The sequence below is a fragment of the Galeopterus variegatus genome, unplaced genomic scaffold (genome assembly GCF_000696425.1).
Source record: "Galeopterus variegatus unplaced genomic scaffold, G_variegatus-3.0.2 Scaffold98, whole genome shotgun sequence".
Taxonomy (NCBI): Eukaryota; Metazoa; Chordata; class Mammalia; order Dermoptera; family Cynocephalidae; genus Galeopterus; species Galeopterus variegatus.
In genome coordinates this window covers 666,378-686,260 of record NW_007726209.1, presented here as the reverse complement: position 1 = coordinate 686,260, position 19,883 = coordinate 666,378, and the positions used below count along the sequence as shown (strand labels likewise).

At 35.4% G+C, this 19,883-nt stretch overlaps 1 protein-coding gene across 1 annotated transcript in view; it reads left to right on the top strand.

The window, feature by feature from the left end:
• Nucleotides 1-19,883, top strand: part of ZRANB3 (zinc finger, RAN-binding domain containing 3) — a 250,551-nt gene that overhangs the window by 177,661 nt on the left and 53,007 nt on the right. The window contains exons 9-11 of the mRNA XM_008583513.1: nt 12,459-12,578; nt 15,691-15,810; nt 18,935-19,114. Of these exons, the coding sequence (XP_008581735.1) occupies nt 12,459-12,578; nt 15,691-15,810; nt 18,935-19,114 (420 nt within the window). The remainder of the gene's footprint in view (nt 1-12,458; nt 12,579-15,690; nt 15,811-18,934; nt 19,115-19,883) is intronic.

Genomic DNA, 19,883 nt, shown 5'->3' with positions numbered 1-19,883 from the left:
GGGCGAGGTGGCACGGCCGGGGTTTGCGTTCCCGTTGCCGGTCCCCGGTCTGGTACGGGGGCAACACTGAGGGTTGCGATCCGTTGCCGGACACGGAAAAAAGACAAAAAAAGACAAAAAAAAAAAAAAAAAAAAATGGAAGAGTTTTTATATATATATATATATGTACATCCTACAAGCAAACACAAAAAAAAAAAAAAAAAAAAAAAAAAAAAAAAAAAAAAAAAAAAAGATGAATAAAATTTATAAACTTCAAAATAAAAATAGAGGAAAAACTGGTTTACCCATACCAGCAATAAAACAGAATAAAAAGACTATCACTACAGACCCTGTAGACATTAAAAAGATAATAAGGGAATATTGTGGGAACTTTATATCAACAAAACCATCAAAACTTAGATGAATGGATAGATTCCATAAATATCATAGCTGACTCGAAAAGAAATTAAAAATCTGAATAGCCCTGTATCAACTAAAGAAATTTAATTTATAATTAAAAATCACCCTTCAGTGAAAGTTTCGGCCTCAGTGGTTTCCACTGCTAATTTCCATCAAACATCTAATGTAAAAAGAAAACCAATTCTAAAACTTCTTAAAAAACAGAAGAGACAGAAATACCTCCTGGGCTGGCCCCGTGGCTCACTCGGGAGAGTGCGGTGCTGGTAGTGCCAAGGCTGCAGGTTTGGATCCTATATGGGGATGGCCCGTGCGCTCACTGGCTGAGCGTGGTGCAGACAACACCAAGCCAGGGGTTACGATCCCCTTACCAATCAAAAAAAAATAAAAGAAATACCTCCCAACTAATTCTGTAAAGCTAGGATTACTGATACTAAGACCAAACAGATTCATCATGAAAAAACTACAGGTCAGTATCCTTCACAAATGTGAAAATTCTTAGCAAGATATTAATAAATTGAATCCACCAGTATGTAAAAAGTATTTATGCCAGCAATGCAAGGGTTATTTAACATTTGATTAAACAATTACTGTAGGGCCAGCCCGGTGGCGCACCAGAGAGTGCGCCGCTTGGGCGGCACTCCTGCCAAGGGTTCGGATCCCATGTGGAGACCGGTTCCCACTCACTGGCTGAGCGCAGTGCGGGCACAAAACCGAGGGTTGCGATCCCGTTGCCAGTCAGTAAAAAAGACAAAAAGGAAAAAAAAAAAAAACAATTACTGTAAATCACCACAATAACAATGGAAAATGGAAGACCATATGATTATCCCAACAGAATCATTTGAGAAAATTCAGCATCCATTCATGATAAAACCTCTCATCAAATTAAAAATAGAAAGGGATTTTCACATCCCAATAAAAGCCATTTATTTATTTATTTTTTTATTTTATTTTATTTTTTGGTCTTTTTCGTGACCGGTAAGGGGATTGCAACCCTTGGTGTGGTGTCACCCACACCACGCTCAGCCAGTGAGTGCACCGAACCCGTGGCGGGAGCGTGCGCCATGGGGTCAGCCCAATAAAAGCCATTTATGAAAATGTATACAACTAATATCATACTTAATGCTGAAAGACAATGCTGTTCCCCTAAGATCAGAAACAAGACAAGAGTCTGCTTTTATGACTTCTGTTTTAATATTGTCCTGGAGGTGTGAGCTGTGCACTGAGGCTAGAAAAAGAAATAATAGGCATACAGATTGAAAGGTAATAAAAGTGAAATTATCCATATTCACAGATAACATTATTGTGGATGTGGAAAATTGAAGAACACTTTCAGCTATGAGAACTAATCAGTGAATTTATAAAGGTCACAGGATTCATGTTCAATATATGAAAATCATTTCTAGTTCCATATATGAGCAATAAAAAATTGGAAATTGAAATTTTAAAAATACAATTTACAATACCATGAAAAAAAAAACCTGAACTGATTTAGGATAAAGTTAACAAAATATATGCAGTGGAAACTATAAAAGATTGTTTAGAGAAAGTAAAGTGTCATTATTAAATAAATGACAAGATAGATCATGTTCATGAATCAGAAGATTCAATATTGTTAAGATGCCGGTTCTCCATAAATTAATTTATATATTCAGTGCAATTCTAATCAAAATCCCAGTAGTCTTTTTTATAGAAATTGACAAGATGAATGTAAAATATATGTGGCAATGCAAAGTACTTACTATAGCCAAAACAATTTTGAACAAAGTTGGAAGACTCATACTACGTAGTATAAATAGTTACTATAGGGCCGGCCCGGTGGCGCACTGCTACAGTGCGCTGCTTGGGAGCGCGGCGGCACTCCCGCCGAGGGTTCGGATCCCACATACAGACCGGTTCCCGCTCACTGGCTGAGCGAGGTGCGGGCGCAGCACCGAGGGTTGCGATCCCGTTGCCGGTCCGGTCCGGTACGGGCGCGACACTGAGGGTTGCGATCCGTTGCCGGACACGAAAAAAGACAAAAAGGAAAAAAAAAAAAATAGTTACTATAAAGTTACAAAAATCAAGACTTTGTGGTATTGGCATAAGGATAGACATATAGACTAATGAACCAGAAAAGAGAGTCCAGAAATAGAACGTTGTATAGATTGTCAATTGATCTGTTAAGAAAAGAGACAAGATAACTCAATGGGGAAATGGTAGTCTTTTTGATAAATGGTACTAGGACAATTGGATAACCATAAGAAAAAGAGAAGTCTTAACATTATTTCATACCATACATAAAAATTAACTTGAGGTAAGTCATAGACTTAAATGTAAAAGCCAAAATAGTAAAACTCATTGTAGCATACATACATAAAAATATTCCCAACCTTTGGGTAGGGCAGTTTTTTAGATAGGATACAAAAAGCACACACATTAAAGGGAAAAAATGGGATTCAAATCTTTAAAATTTGTGGTGGTAAAAAAAAAAAAAGTATGGTGTTTGAAAGACACTGGCATGAAAATAAAAATGTAAGACACAGATTTGAAGAAAATATTTGCAATATATTCCCCCTACTCCATTTTCTCATATCATAATTTTTGTTTTGATCATAATTTTTCAATTGATCAGTGTTCATTGCTTACAGTATAATGACTCTATTAAACATTCCACAGTTGAGCTATAATTGCATTTCTTTGACATCTATTGTTTTTCCTAGAGTTAATAACTATCTTATTTTTTACTTGTGTGCTTGCTTACTTAGCTTTCTTTGTACTGAATATGAGTATAGAATGCTTGCTTAAGGGAAAAGAATATACACAAGAACCTTTTAGATTATTTCCTGGCTGTGATAAGATACCCTGGTTGGAAGTCAAAAGTATTGACAATCAAAAAGAATTTGGCAGGTAATTCCTAGGATCCTTAAAGGAAAAGAAAAGACATAAAAAGTCAGTTATCCCCAGATTGGGTTATGTTCCCAAATGGCAGCAGAAGGCCAGTCCTTGCCATCCCAATTCCCTAGAGTTTTTAGTCATTTTTTCTTCCCTCCCTGTTAGAACCTCTGTCCTCAACCACCTATGTAAATTGGAACTGTGTATTTCCATTCCTGAGCTGCAGCCATAAATAATTGTTCATGGCATAACCAAATTGGAATTCTTAATACATTTTCCTCAGAAACATTATTGATATCCAGTAGTTAGAGTCTATAGTAACTGGAAATAACACAGTTTACCTACATTATAGACTAAATAGGTTTTGCAGGAGGTGGCTAGTTATTCTATATTTAATATTTAATGATAAATAGTAAACAAAGGAAATGAAACTAAAATAATCTATATTACTAGTAAAAGTCAATTAGTGAAGAATCTCATAATTAGGAGAATTACTTTTCTTCTCTATATCATTATTTTTATTGTTTTGTGATATTTGTTGAGATGACAGTGGATCAAAATGAACAGATTTTTCAGATTAGGATTAGCATAATACTCGCCTAGAAAAAAACAGATGTAAGTGGTATGTGTGGTTTAGCTAACTCTTACTTATTTTCAGGTACATTACAGTAATGTCTCATTTTTAGAGAAAACCATTTTAAGAGAAATGCCAGTTATTTTTGTATGAAAATGATTAAAATCAAACCATAATTTAAAATTCCTGTCACTTTGGGGATCCAGCATTCCTTAGTGCTTTAAAAACTTTCCAGAAGGCAAATTACTTTAAACACATTTCCATTATGTACAAAGTGTGTTTCCTCTTTAATTGCCTCAGCGGCTTAACACAGGTGGAATCCTATTTATAATAGGCAGTGAGGTATAATGAGGCCATTGCAATATTCCCTGCTGCACAGGGCCTGGGATGATACGAAACTGAAGAATGTCTCTCCCTATGCTAGCTCTGTTGTTTAGGAAAGGGTCTCTGGTTCTGAACCGGGGACAGTCTACCTCCTGTTCATTAAATTAGTAGTAGATGATCAGTAATAGTCAATAAAGTGGAAATAAAACAATAATGTTGTCATTATAGAGCAGGAAAGAGATAGTATGTTAGCTGTATGGTGATGTGGAATGAAAGAAGGCTTTATTAAAGATGAGGAAATATCCGATTGAGAAGGAGGAGTGATAGGAGTGATACAAGGTTTTTGAGGTGGTAGGAATTAGGTCAGTTTGGAATCATAGGTACAGATTTGCCTTAGAGAGAGAAGTGATTTTTCAGCATCTGTGTGAGCATGGAGAAGATTCAGAATTAAAGTCTGTACATTCTATGTATTATAATTTTTAACACCCAGATAAGGTTTATCCATGTTTATACTTTAGTAGTACAAAGTTGATTACTTTATTGATGTAACTGGTGGATGGAGTTTTGAAAGAAATCAGGAATGATTTTTAAAAACTGAATTCATTTTAAAAGAATTAGATTAGCTGGTTTTGATCAATGACTTTTATCATCAAACTTCCTTGAAATTTGAAATCAACTTTCATGAAAACAGTTTTTTTAGAGTTTATAATACTATTGGCTTTACTTTCTCACTTTGTCAAAGTTGGGGTAAACCCAGTGGATTTATGTTATTCACGGGAATGTTCTCCCTCATCTATCCTTGCTAAATTAATTAATGATTGATAGATAGATAAAGACTGAATGATTGCTTTATTATAACTTGTTCCAAAAAGTTTTATGGAGAAGTTTAAGATCCCAGGATCTTTTGTAAAATTGTATTTGTTAAGATACTAAGTTGTAACTGCTGTCTTATTCAGGGTATTATATTCATGTGCATCTCAATGGGTTGCTTTTTGAACAGTGTCAAAAGATTAAATGTATTAGAGGTATTAGAATTCTATTTACAGATATATTCATAAGGAAATAAAGCATGCTTTGAGATAAGAAAATAATACTTCCAGTAGTTTACCTGAACTACATTTTGAAGTGATACTGTTGTTTTCTACTGGAAAGTTTTTTCATGGGGCTCTGCAAAAATATCCAAAGATCTGACATAATAGTATGGAACTACCAATCTTCCCTGAAGGCTGTCTTCTGTCAGATTTGAAAATGTTCAAAAGGGCAAGGGGAGGGGACAGTGAAAGACAAATTTCTAAGCCTTTCTTTTGCGGTGGGCTGCAGAGGCAGGGGGCAGGACTGAATAAACAATGCATATTGATTTTTACTTTGGTACATTCCTTTCCTCATTTAAGATGATTTTAGAGAATAAAAGGTAAATCAGCTATCACAAAATAAATAAATAAGAAATTATATAAGGGGTGCTAGATAAATGAATAAAAACAGGAGAGACAGAGAGGCTATCTATTGATTAATGGATAAATAAAATGCATATATTCATATTATGGAATATTATCTGATATTAAAAAAGAAAGTATTGATGTATGCTACAACATGGATTGAAAACATTATGCTAAGTTAAAGAAGCCAGTCATAAAAAAACACATATTGTATGATTCCATTTATATGAAATGTCCAAAATAGTCAAATCTATAGAGACAGAAAGTAGATTAGTGTTTGCCTAGAGCTGGGAGTAATGGGGACGTACGGAGTGACAGCTGAGAAGTGAAGGGATTATTTTTAGGATAATGAAAATGTCCTAAAATGGATTCTGATGATGTAGATACAATTCTGTGAATACACTAAAAGCCATTGAATTGTACACTTTATTTTATTTATTTATTTTTGGCACCTGGCCAGTACAGAGATGTGAACCCTTTGAACATTTTAAAAGAGTGTATTTTATGGTATGTGAATTATATCTCAGTAAAGCTATTTTTAAAAAAAGAGAGAAAGGGCCGGCCCGTGGCTCACTCGGGAGAGTGTGGTGCTGATAACACCAAGGCCACGGGTTCTGATCCCATATAGGGATGGCCGGTTGCTTACTGGGTGAGCGTGGTGCTGACAACACCAAGTCAAGGGTTAACACCAAGTCAAAGATGACCCCTTACCGGTCATCTTTAAAAAAAAAAAAAAGAGAGAGAGAGAGAGAGAGAGAAAGCTGTTCTTTTGTCTTTCTGCTTAGGCTGTCCTTATTCACCACTTGCACTCCACAGCTCCTGTGGTGGTCCCAACATGAGTGCTGCAGTTCTAAGACATCATATCCACAGTAAGGAAAAATGTTCATAAGAGTCCCTTTGTCAATGAGAATGTTTCTGGTTTTTTTCCTTTTTTTCCTTTGGCCGGTGAGGGGATCCAAACCCTTGACCTTGGTGATACAAGGCTGTGCTCTAACCAGCCGAGCTAACCAGACAGCCTCCTTTGAGGATGTTTTTTGAAGCTCCCAGCAGACTTTCCTGGTGTCTTATTAGCAGAATCACTTGCAGAGGAAATGGAAATGCTAGACTTGCTTAGACCAATCACAATTCAGCTTTGGCTGATTAAGAAGAGCTTGAGGAGCTTTTCTTAAAGCTCGTGGCCAGCAACAAAACTGCCATCTGGCCTGGGGTGTGAGTACTTCAGAACTTCAGGGGAAGTTTCTTTTGTGCTCGTACCCCCTTAGCTGGAAGTTATAGCTGTTAAAAAATTATTCTGGTACTTGTTAAAACAGTTTTAAAAGCCTTTATTCAAGACTACTGCAGTAGGGGTCAACTCTGTTGCAATAGAGGGAGAAGTTGAGCTCACTTCCAAATACAACAAGGACAAGTGGGGTTTTATAGCCATTTACCAATAGGCTGAGGCGGGTGGTGGATGGAAAATTACTAAGAGGAGACATCAAGGGTAGAGAGATTCTTGCTAAACTGACCTAACAGAATTCTTGTTAAAGGCAGGCCAAGGACTTATATCATATATACATATATATACATCAAAGGTAGGGATGAGGAACTTGATCAGATACCAAGGGTGGGGGGTTTTCAGTAAACTCACTGAACAGGATTCTTGCTACAACTGTGCTATTTAGGTCTGTCAAGGACAGGATGGACACAGAAGGCCAAGGTCAAGACTTAGTTGAGATGAGGGCTCAAAGGAGCCTAACTAAAGTTTGGTCAAAGGAGAGTCTTTGACATAGTTCAGATTTGATGTTTTCTTTCATTTTTTCCCTCACTATTATTTGATTAAAAGCTGACAGTTTAAAATCAAGTAATTTTCATCAGATCTTAATGCAGTGTAGGTTTTTCTTTAACTACTTTTTTTTTTTTTTTTTTTTTAAAGATGACCGGTAAGGGGATCTCAACCCTTGGCTTGGTGTTGTCAGCACCACGCTCAGCCAGTGAGCAAACCGGCCATCCCTATATAGGATCTGAACCCGTGGCCTTGGTGTTATCAGCACCGCACTCTACCGAGTGAGCCACGGGCCGGCCCTTCTTTAACTACTTTTATGTGGTTAAAATATGATGTACACTTCTTCACTAAAATAATTTAACAAATATTACAACTTATTCTCTTCATTTCAGTATTTCTGTAAAAAAGAGATAGTGTGTAGTCTTCATTAATTACTTAAATTAGACTTGCAACTAACAGACCCATTACTAACAGGCCAATTTTAGTAAAATAAAGTAAAATAGATTTGTGAACACATGCATTTTCTGCAACTCTACCAAACCTGAACTAGCATAACCAAGATGCTTATCATTATCAGGATTTACCATTCCACATACTATGTATCTAAGATGATCTGCAAGCAAATTCCTGTTCAGATCATTTAAAATCTGACAATGCAGTGACAGTTTTGATTAGAATAAAATCAAGACAGTTAAAGTGCATGTATAGTACATTTTAAAATGCAAACCTATGCAATCTCCAACCTAAGAGAATCCTAAAATTTAATTTGCTACATAGAAATTTTGGCACTACAAATACATTTTCTCCTAGGAAGCAACATCACAAAGATGGTTAAGGTGCTAGGTTAGTCCCAAGAGCCTGTTTAGCCAGTTATGTAATTGAACTTTATAGTATAATAGTAACCATAAGCTTTCTGAAACAGTGGTGGAAAGGAATGAGGAACAGGGGGCTTGAGCTTTGGCATCAACAACTCTGGTTGTGATGGGGCGAAGGTGGTATCTGTGGAGGGGTCTCTGGCAGAAATAGCTCACTTGGGAAGAGGAGGGGGAATGCAGCTGAGACTGGGGTACAATGATCATATATAGTTTGTATGTCTGGACTGGATAGTAATGAATGTACCTTAAAAATACTCCAACTTGACATGTACCTTTTGAAAGCCTTATCACAGTAAATATAGCTCTTTAGGTAAACATGCACTTTATTAAAATGGTTCAGTTGCCATGAGAACATATCCAGAATTTATAACTCCTTGTTTTGAGAGGGCTTCATTTCCACTTTCTGAGGCACTGAAATCCAAGGCTAAAGTTCTTAACAGCTTCCAGTCTCATTGTATGATGAATTTCTGTGGTTTAGAAAATTTAGACATGCAGGGCCGGCCCGGTGGCGCACTGCTACAGTGCGCCACTTGGGAGCGTGGCGGCGCTCCCGTCGAGGGTTCGGATCCCACATACAGACCGGTTCCTGCTCACTGGCTGAGCGAGGTGTGGCGCAACACCGAGGGTTGCGATCCCGTTGCCGGTCCCGGTCCGGTACGGGTGCGACACTGAGGGTTGCGATCCGTTGCCAGACACGAAAAAAGACAAAAAGGAAAAAAAAAAAAAAAAAGATAATTTAGACATGCAAAGTGTAGCTGGCGGAATAAAACTTTATAGTCATATATATATATGAATTTTGAATAGGTATTTCCCAATTTTGAAATGCCCTCATTTTAATATTTTTTATTATTACCAACACTGCATAGTATCATAGTTTAATGACCAGAAATAGCCATTCCAAAAAAATAACGGTCCCCTAACCTTATTCCCCAGAGGCAACCACTTTCTATTCTTCTACCTGATTTTCTAGTGTTTACTTCAAATCCCTCAACACCATGCTTATATTGCTTCGTAGTTTGTGTTACTGCTTGCTTTGTAATTTTAGCTGTCATCAATTAGCATCTCAACATGGAAGATAAAATTTTAGTTTTATCCCCCTCTGCTCCACCCTCCCCCACATAACCTTTCATCTATTCCTGTCCTTCTGTCAAAGTGAAAAATAGTTCTACTGATTTTATAGCAATTTATACTAATTTTGGCTTGATCATTATTCACCAGGTATTTTGTTAGAACCATGTTTACAATATTTACGGGTGAACCATGTGATATACCATAGATATGTTTTATTTCTTCCACAACTCATTTTATTTTCTTTGGAGTTAATTGTCAGGGTTTTTCTTTTCCTCCCCTTCCTCCTTGGGAGTTCATTGTCAGGGTTTTCTCTCCCCCTCCAATTGCTCTTTAGGTCTGCTGCAGAGCTCCTGTCCTAGAGATTTTCTTTATTTCTCACTTGCGCTGAATCACTTCTTGCCTTGATATTATATTCTTTCTGTGTTTACTTTCTTGTTTTGCTGGAGCACATTCTACAGTAGCCTGCCAAGAAAGGGTACATTGAAGGTGAATTATTTTAGTACCTTGCACATTTAAAAAATCTTAATTCTACCTTTATACCTGATTTTTAATTTGGCTAGATATAAAATTTTTAGAAATCTTTTTCTTTCTGAATATCTAATATTGGTGTAGAGAAATCCAATTCAGTTTAAGTTTTTATTCTATTTTGATTCTATAAAATTTTTCTCTCTCCCCTCCCTAGAGGCTTATAGGATCATTTCTTTTCCCCACTATTCTAAAATTTCATGATGGGCCTTACTCTGGGTCCATTTTCATTTACTGTAAAAGATACTCAATGGCTCTTTACTGTTCTCCATTTTGGAAACTCATGCCCTTAATTTCTGTGAAACATTATTTCTTCAATTATTTTCTTTCTTCTGTTTTCTCTTTATTGTTTTCTGGGACTTTAATTATTCATATATTGCCTTCATGGCCTGATCCCCTAATTTTTTTGTACTTTACGTATTTTCTATCTGCTTTCTGAGAGATTTTCTCAGTTTAATAACCAGTGAATTTTAAATTTCTGCCCTTATATTTTTAATTTCTGAGATCACTTTTTTCCTCTGTTTCTTTTTTGTAGCATCCTGTTCTTGTTTTATAATTGCAATCTCTTCTAGTTTTCTTCTCTCTGCAATGTTGATCTGTTCATACAGGTTGCTTTCTACAAATGTCTGGTGATTCTTGGTTGTTTGCATATGTGTGTGTGTGTGTGTGTGTGTGTGTGTGTGTGTGTATTCTTTTTTTTAATTCTTTTTTTTTTTCTTTCTGTTTTTTTCTTTGGCATCTAGCTGGTAAGGGGATCTGAACCCTTGAGTTTGCTTATATTTACAAGAAACACTAAATGTTGCCTGGAAACTCTGTGCATGGGTATGGCTGATAGACTATGGCCCTCAATAGTGATCCGACTGGGATGTATTGTTGGGAAACCCCTAATATCAGTATCTGTAGTTTTTTCCTCCTTGGCTGGTCAGATTCCCCAGAAAATATTCATTGTATATGATTTTGCTCTCCTATTTAAAGGGCATAAGCCTGTCTGTCCATTTTGGTATGTGTGGGGGCTAAGAAGGCTGAAAAAGGAATAGATCTTAGTAATTTTATATAACTTTCATTTAATCCCCTTGATTTTTGTAAGGTATACCTATCATCAATATGGAATTTCTCCATCCAGATACCCTCTTGTTTTACCTTCTCCAGAGAATAAATCTCTATTTTTCTGCTAGGATAGTTAGGGTAGTCACCTATTGTGTGGAATGGATAGAGAGAGGATATGGAGCAGTGTTGTACATAATTAACTACTTCAACATGCTTTCAGCAAGTTCTCCTGTCCTAGTCTTACTCCTGTCCCCAATCCAGAGGTGCCATTTCTTGGGCCTTTTTAGGTGACTTTGGTGTAAACTAGATGCTTTTCCACTTTCCATATTGCCAGCTTAGGATCTGTCAGATTGGTTAATCACTTACCAGATAGCATCTACTTCTAAGCTTCTAAGCTTTTGTTGCTATTTGCCTTTCTCCAGTTCTCTTTGTCTCTATATACTTTTATTTATACATATGTCTCATTTAAACATAGCATTGAGAGGGAGCAGAGGTTAAATGTGTTCAGCCTGCCATCTTTTCCCAAAATTTTTAAGAACTAGTTTTTAACAGTTAAGGGATACTATATTCATGTTTTAAATTTAATTCATGCTGTCCACTTTAAATTTAATTCCTGTTTAATTTATTCCATATTGATTTCTCACTCTTAATAGGTAGCTTGGTTAACTAAGTTAACAAAGTTAACTAAGAAAAGCCTGTTCAATCTGAACTTTCTTGATTTTCTTTCTTCTACCTCATAATTTCTCTGTATTTCCCCCTGTTCTCTCAGACCTCCCTCCTGTGTTCTTGATTCCATCACTCCAGGCTCTTCTGGAACTTTTTCCATCCCAGAAACAAGCTAAATGCCCTCATGTTCCATTTCTTTTAGCCTATCCACTCTTTTAACTGCCTTTTTGTGAGTCCACCTAAGTTTCTTAAGTTAAAAAAATAAACCAACTTTCCTTAAAACTTAAGCTTCAGTCCCAGATTTCTTATTCTTTTTCAGTGTTCCCTTTAAAAAAATGCTATTCATCTGGGTTTTTTTTATTGAAATATAATTGATTATACATATTTGTGGGGGTACAGAGTTGAATATCAATACCTGTATACAATATGTGATGATCAGACCAGGATAATTAGTATATGCATCATTATAAAATGTAATCATTCTTTGTGTCCAATAACAAATTTCTTGCTAACCCCCTCCACTTTCCATTTTCTCATTAACTCTACTCCATTTAGTCTTCCATATAAGCTTTTTTGAAAACCACCTTTTAAACAAAACTGCTAACTCCTTCTTGGCCATAGCCTACTTGTCTGCCTCCTTTCCACTGAACCTCTTTTCTTGTTTTTTCCCTGTCTTCATCCTTGTCTTGTTCTTGTTTTACTTCTCAGATTTTTTTCCCCTCTTATCCCTCTTCTTCTACATGTTCCTTACGTATGGGCTTCTACTTTCTTAGGCTACCTAGGGAACAAAGCAGCTAGAAGTTCATAGAAACTTACTGATTTTTGAGGCATTTTTTTAAAGTGATAAGTGACGTGAGTTTTTAATAATATTTTTATGACATTAATAAAGTATAACTTTTAATATTTAGGCAGGTGCTGTAAAGGATTATATTAAGATGATGCTTCAGAATGATTCACTTAAATTTCTGGTTTTTGCTCACCATTTAAGCATGCTACAAGCTTGCACAGAAGCAGTCATTGAAAACAAGGTATGTTACTGTTTTTCTATAAAGTACTTTTTACAATGCATATTTTTACTATATTAAGCATTAATTATAGTCTCATAATTGAGGGGAGGGTTTTTTTGCCTTCTATAGATGATAGTATATAAATTATTAAAATTTTTTTGCAAGTTATACTAATATTACTATTATAAGGATTTACTAATAAATTTTCTCTTTTATACCAATCTTATAATTTTCCATTTATAATTATCTAGATTGATTAAAGATATGCTGCCTTGGTAGGCTATAAGGTGAATTCTGTTTTTGTTCCTGGATATACATTTTGAGAGTGGTGTAGGCAGTTGAAAGTTATATTTTTTGTTTACTTAATGGTGGCCCTTGAATGTGGCTGACATAGATGGGAAAAGAAGAATGAATTCAGCCAATTTTAGTGTCCAACTGCAGCCATACCTTTTAAACTTCCAGGCAGTATCATCAATAGAAAATGATTATTAAGATTTAGCATATAGCCCAGGTAATTTATTAGGTTAATTCCACCAAACCAGATGTCCTTACTGCATTTTCTTAGGTCCACCTTCATTTCTAATATTCCTATCGGTGACAACATCTTCCATTTTTTCTGTAAAAGTTAAAACCTGTGATATGTTCTCTTTAAATGCTGAGGGCTTCTTGGGATGTTCTGAAGCAGCTAAAAGAAATTTCAAATTGTGTGAGCTTAATATTACATATAGCAACAGAGCCGTTGCCTGTGTAGGTAGATTTTTTTAAGTGGGGAATAAAACCATGTTTTTTAAAACTTTGTATATATTTTTAAAGCATTAGCTAATATGTTTGTTAATATTACCAAAGAAGTAATTCTAATCTTTCTCTCATAGAAGGATTTATGATAGCAGTGTTATAAAGTGCTATACATTAATAGGTTCTTTCTCATTGACTATCATACAGTATCTGTAAAACACCCTCTGAGGAAGAGTTAACCTTAGAAATAATTTTTAAATGATTGGGCAGTAAGTTAGATTCATAATGTTTTCTTATTCCGATTCTATCTCTATTATACCTTAAAACTACTAGACTCTGTTCCAAGTATGATAGTCTGTCTCTTTTTCCACATCCATTTTACTGATGAGTTTAGAATCCCATTTAGCTTTATTAAGAGTTAAAAATGCAGGTATTCATGGAGTTGTAGGTAAATTTCTCCCAAACTCTCCCCACCCTAACAATGTACAGTCATGTGTCACTTAACAATAGTGATATGATCTGAGAAATGCATCCTTAGGTGGTATCATCATTGTTTGAAAGTATGTAATGAAAGGAAACAGCAATGAATTTTCCTATTATCTACTTTGGCCACCAGCTGCTTGAGTATGGGCCCTCTAATTATGTTACTAAGTCTCTCTGTGTCTTACTTTCCTCATCTGTTAAATGAGGATTAGAATAATACTGCCCACACGTTATAAAAATTTAATTATATGTAGCGATAGTATGTGGCACTCAGCAAGCATGCAGTGAGCGTTAGCTGTTATTAACTACTACTTTGCTATGGGGATGGGTAGGAATCATTTAAAAATGCAGGAATTCTAAAGTAGACAACAACCTGTCTACTTGAGGTCAGACCTAATGTGTCAGATGCTTGGCCTTCTATCTAAAAGGTGTGACCTACCTTTGGGACGGTCACCTCATGGGTAAGTTAGGCACTCCTTGACATATATTGCAGTAGGTTTGTTTACACCAGCATCACCACAAATATTTGAGTAATGCCTTATGCTATGACATGACAAAGGCTACATCACTAGGGATAGGAATTTTTCAGCTTCATTGTAATCTTATGGGACTACTGCTGTATGTGTATATGCTGCCCATTGTTGACTGAAATATTGTTATGCATCACATGATTATATTTTTCTTTAGAAAGACCCTCTGAGGATTTTATAATGTCCTTTAATGGATATTAAATGGACCCCCGGTCAATTTGTATTTGCTTTGTGAAAGCAGAAAGTTAATAAGGGACATGTTATTTAACACTGATATTCCCTTATAAAAGTGAATGTTTGTATGTCTCAACTATTTAAGGCTATGTTTCCCATAGAAGTGCATATATGAATGAGATTATTTGAAATTTAGGGCTTATCCTTGTTTTTAGGAAGTTGAGTAAGGAATTCCTTTTAGCTATTCTAACACAGACTGATTGCTCCCTTTTCTCAACTCAAATCATTCTTGAAGACAACAATGTTCAGTTTAACACTTGTTTCCCTACTTTTTAAAGATTTCTATGGGTGTCTCAGTTTCCCACTTCAGTGGAGATGACCGTGTCACATATTTCTTTTAAATTTAATGTGAAGAAAGAGAACTCAAGTGGTAGATTAAAAGTGATATTTTCCTAGTTAATATTTGGGATATTAAAAAAATAAATACACTATTCTTCATGAATCTTTAATACGTGGGCAGAATCATCTTTGTCCTTTCTCACGTCTGGCTTTATTTTATTTTATTTTTTATTTTTTATTTTTTTTGTCTTTTCTTCGTGACCGGCAACGGATTGCAACCCTCAGTGTCGCGCCCGTACCGGACCGGGACCAGCAACGGGATCGCAACCCTCGGTGTCGCTCCCGCACCTTGCTCAGCCAGTGAGCGGCCGGTCTGTACGTGGGATCTGAACCCTCGGCAGGAGCGCCGCCATGCTCCCATGCGGCGCACTGTAGCAGTGCGCCACTGGGCCGGCCCCCGTCTGGCTTTATTTTTAATTTGTAATCCTATAACTTTTTTAGTCTGATCCATCCTTTAAAGTTTACATTTCACTTTACATAGAATTTTACTGAAGACAACATTAGCTTAATTCAAAAAAGATTTGTGGAGCTTCTGCTATATATGATGCATTACCCTTGGCATTGATGGTATAAAGATGAATTAGAAATAACTCTATCCTCAAGTAGCTTAAAAGATTAAAAAATAAGAAATTGTTATAAGAAGCTATTAAGAAAGTTGGTTAAGATTCTTCTTGTATAGCATTCACCAACCTATCATCTTAACCAATTCCCATTTTTTTAATGGGATCATAAAAATAAGCTGTAAAATACATAAAATGAAATAAGTGCATAAGGGCTTGTCCTAATTTTGCCATTTCTCTTTTTGATGCTAGACCCGTTACATTAGGATAGATGGAAGTGTTCCATCTTCAGAAAGAATACATCTGGTTAATCAATTTCAAAAGGATCCTGATATTCGTGTGGCTATCCTAAGCATTCAGGCTGCTGGTCAGGTAAGAAATTTCAGGTCTGAATTTGATAATGAAATGTTGTTGAGATAATAAAAAGGCCATTAACTATAACTTTGGTTTGTAAACTTGTAACTTTTTATCTAAATGTCTAGTGTAATAAATATTCTATGTCAGAGAGTGCCAGAATGTATAATACAAAGAAGGCTCAACATCTTTGACTCAAATCTTCCTAAGTTCTCAAGGAAAAGAATTTCTGAGAGGAGTATTTTGGTTGTAATACTTTTTCATGATCTTTTTCCTTCCTTTGAGTGTGCATAGAATTTTCTCATACCTTTCTTATAGCACTTGTCTTACTTGGTTGTGTTTCATCAGGGTCTGTGAGGCAAGGTGGCCTGAGGGGAAAGAACTCTTCCATTGCAGAACTTTTTATGGAGTGCCCTGGTTTTTCCCTTAGGATTATGTTTGGCTGCAAGTAAATGAAAACTCAAATTAAGAGTAACTTAAATATACAAAGTTTTATTCACTCCTGTAGACAGTCCAAGCCTAGCATGGTGGTTCCACAAAGTCCTTAGAACCCATACCCTTTCTGGCTTTCTGCTTTATCACAGTCTTATCTAAGAGGGCTGCTAGAGTTCCTCCATCATCCTGAAGTCCAGGCAGCCAACCGCAGAAAGGGACACTGCATCTCATTGGCCTGCAGTTAGTCCCATGTCCACAACTAATTTCAAGGGAAGCTGGAAAGACTAGCCTTTATGCCAGGTAGCCCTGCTAAAAATCAGGTGTTTTGTTACAAAGGAATAAGAAGAATAGATATTAGGGAAAGCAATGTCAGTCTCTGCCACAGTATGTAAGATGATTCTTCTGGACTTTTTTTCTGCTAACATTCCAAAATATTTTGATGTAAATGTCTGAGCCAGGATATTTAACACAGAGAAAAGTAATTGAGCATACTACTGTGCATCCAACCTGGTATATGCCAGAAATCTGCTTTTACCCAGCTAACTATGTATAAAAAATGGTATGTACAGACAAACTCCATGAGGGTGAACCAGTTCTAGAATGCACTAGGAGTTCTAGCCAAAAGGAGGGTTTCCTCAACACTTCCCTTGTGTTAAACTTCCAGTAATCTGAGTTTTATATTTGTTAAAATATTATTTCTAGCCATAGAGAATATTATCAAAAAGAGGTTAAAATTAGAAATGGAGTACTCATAGGAGGGGAGATAAGTAGGAGAAAGCCAGACAAGAGAGTCTGGGACTTTTTGAAATTGAAAAAAAAAATTAAAAAATAAAAGACTTTGAAATTAAGAATGTACAGGGCACTCACATTTTATTCAAAGGTGTATTCCTGAAAACCTTATATACTTCAAGACTCATATACTTGAAGACTGATATCTTTGTAGGAATAAAGGAAAGTAGAAAGGCCTTTGTTCTTGGTGCTGTGAATCTTTTTTTTTAATTAATTAATTTATTTATTTATTTATTTATTTATTTATTTATTTATTTATTTATTTATTTATTTATTTATTTATTTATTTATTTATTTATTTATTTATTTATTTATTTATTTATTTATTTATTTATTTATTTATTTATTTATTTATTTATTTATTTATTTATTTATTTATTTATTTATTTATTTATTTATTTATTTATTTATTTATTTATTTATTTATTTATTTATTTATTTATTTATTTATTTATTTATTTATTTATTTATTTATTTATTTATTTATTTATTTATTTATTTATTTATTTATTTATTTATTTATTTATTTATTTATTTATTTATTTATTTATTTATTTATTTATTTATTTATTTATTTATTTATTTATTTATTTATTTATTTATTTATTTGGCCATCCCTATATGGGATCCGAACCCGTGGCCTTGGTGTTATCAGCACCGCACTCTCCCGAGTGAGCCACGGGCCGGCCCTGTGAATCTTTCTAAATATTGCAGTTTAGCAGCTTCTTAGAGTGATGTTGATCTTGTCAGCATATTTTCCCTTTATGCTTGTATGGTCATATGATACTTTTTACAAGCTTAAATGTGCCCCTCTTTAAGTACTACTTATTTTTTAACCATTATCTCTAATATTTGTGGCATTTTTAGTCCTAGGTGGCAGCACAGTTTAGAATCATGGTTGTTCTGGCTCTATTTTTTCTAATTTCTTTTCCAAAGTGACTGATTTTCGGTGAATTTTGCAGCTTGAGAACTAGTGCCACCATTTATTGAATGCTAATATGATTGTTATATGAGATGAAAATATTTTAAGTTAAAATGACATATCAAAATAATAGCATAGCAGTCACAAAAGGCACTCACTCACAGAAATTCCAGTGCATGTGAACAACAGCATGGATTAGATGGTACTCCCAGAGGATGGTAGATGTTTCTGTTGACCACCCAATATTTACTACTATATGGCAATAGCATAAGTATAGTTCACATTTCACTCAGCCTACCAACTTTAAAGTCACGCATTTTTGACACATTTTTAGTTTGAGGAGATTTGCCATATTTCCTATATTGCTTATAAAATAAGACAGTTAATTTTTATGTCATGCTATTTCAAACTCATGTAAAATGCAATTGCACAAAAAACACAATTGTATTATATATATTGAGATATAAGGCAGTAAACTTAAGAGTCTTCAGATGTAACGTGAGGAATTTTACAGAAAAAAATAGTATGACTGGAGACATGATTTTCTTGCTTTATAGCACGGCAATGTGAATTAAATGAAGAGGATGTCAATGCTCTCTGCCTAGTTGCTATGGATACCATGTGTTAGAAATTATACTCTCGTTTATAATGTATTTTATTAGATTTTCCAGTGGTGATGTGAATCTAATCTACATGAGAGGATAAAATGATTTAGTTTATATACAAATATATCCATCAAGCTGACTGTTGAAATATTGAAATACCTTTTAAATGTGTTTTTGTAGCTCACCTGGCTATCTTGCAATAAGGAGTCTTCATTTGCCTTTCATGAATTAAGTCTTCTTGATCTGGCCTAAAATGAATGACTGATTGGTTTTTAAGTCCTTCAATGTTCTCTTCTCCATTTAACATGTTTGGCAAGTCTTTATTATATATGGCTTTGTGTTATATTCTTAATTTATTTGCATCTCAGTTTCCTCGCTTTATTTTGCTTAGGGTTTAACATTTACTGCTGCAAGTCATGTTATATTTGCTGAGTTGTATTGGGACCCTGGACATATAAAACAAGCAGAAGACCGTGCTCACCGAATTGGACAGTGCAGTTCTGTGAATATTCACTATCTTATTGCAAATGGGACTCTAGACACCCTTATGTGGGGAATGTTGAATCGCAAGGTAAATCTTGAACTTGAGCCAAGTTACCGACCTACTTACTATGATCCATAGCCTGCATGAGTTAAGAGGCTGGGTTTTAGTGTTTTCAGGCAAGGGATACCTAAGAACACTGAGATAAAGATGATAATAGAGACCAAGTTCAGAAAAGGCTTCTGTTAGTAGTACCCTGCCTGCTATGCTTTCTAAAAGAGAGACATGAATTTCCATGTATTCCTATTATCTTCCATGCCATTCCTCTTCTACTTTAGAGGCTGGAAGTATAGGGTCAGCTAGTATGGAACCATAATGTTTCAAGACCCAAGTCCCTTTTGAAACCTGAGAATAAAACCTTTCCAGAAGGATTCTTGAGTTCCCAACTAATTTTGAACAGAGGACAGAATGAAAAGCTCTTTGGGGTCCCTTTTAGAAAGGCACTAATTCCATTCATGAGGGTTCCACCTTCATAACCTAATCACCACGCAAGGCTCCACCTCCCAAACTGATAGGAGACAGCAGTTTTAGGTTCTTGGTCCTATCATGAAGAAAAGTCTTTCATGGGACCAGGAAGAACCTGCATTGCTCTGTGAGCACACATATAGTGAAGGGAAAGGAAGAGGGACATACAGTCGAAACATTCAAAGTAGGGCTTTATTGCAAAGTGAAAGTACATGCAGGGGAATGTGTTCCTCCCTCATGAAGATGTCCACACATTCTTTTTTTTTTTTTTTGTCTTTTGTCTTTTTTTCCGTGTCCGGCAACGGATCGCAACCCCCAGTGTTGCCCCCGTACC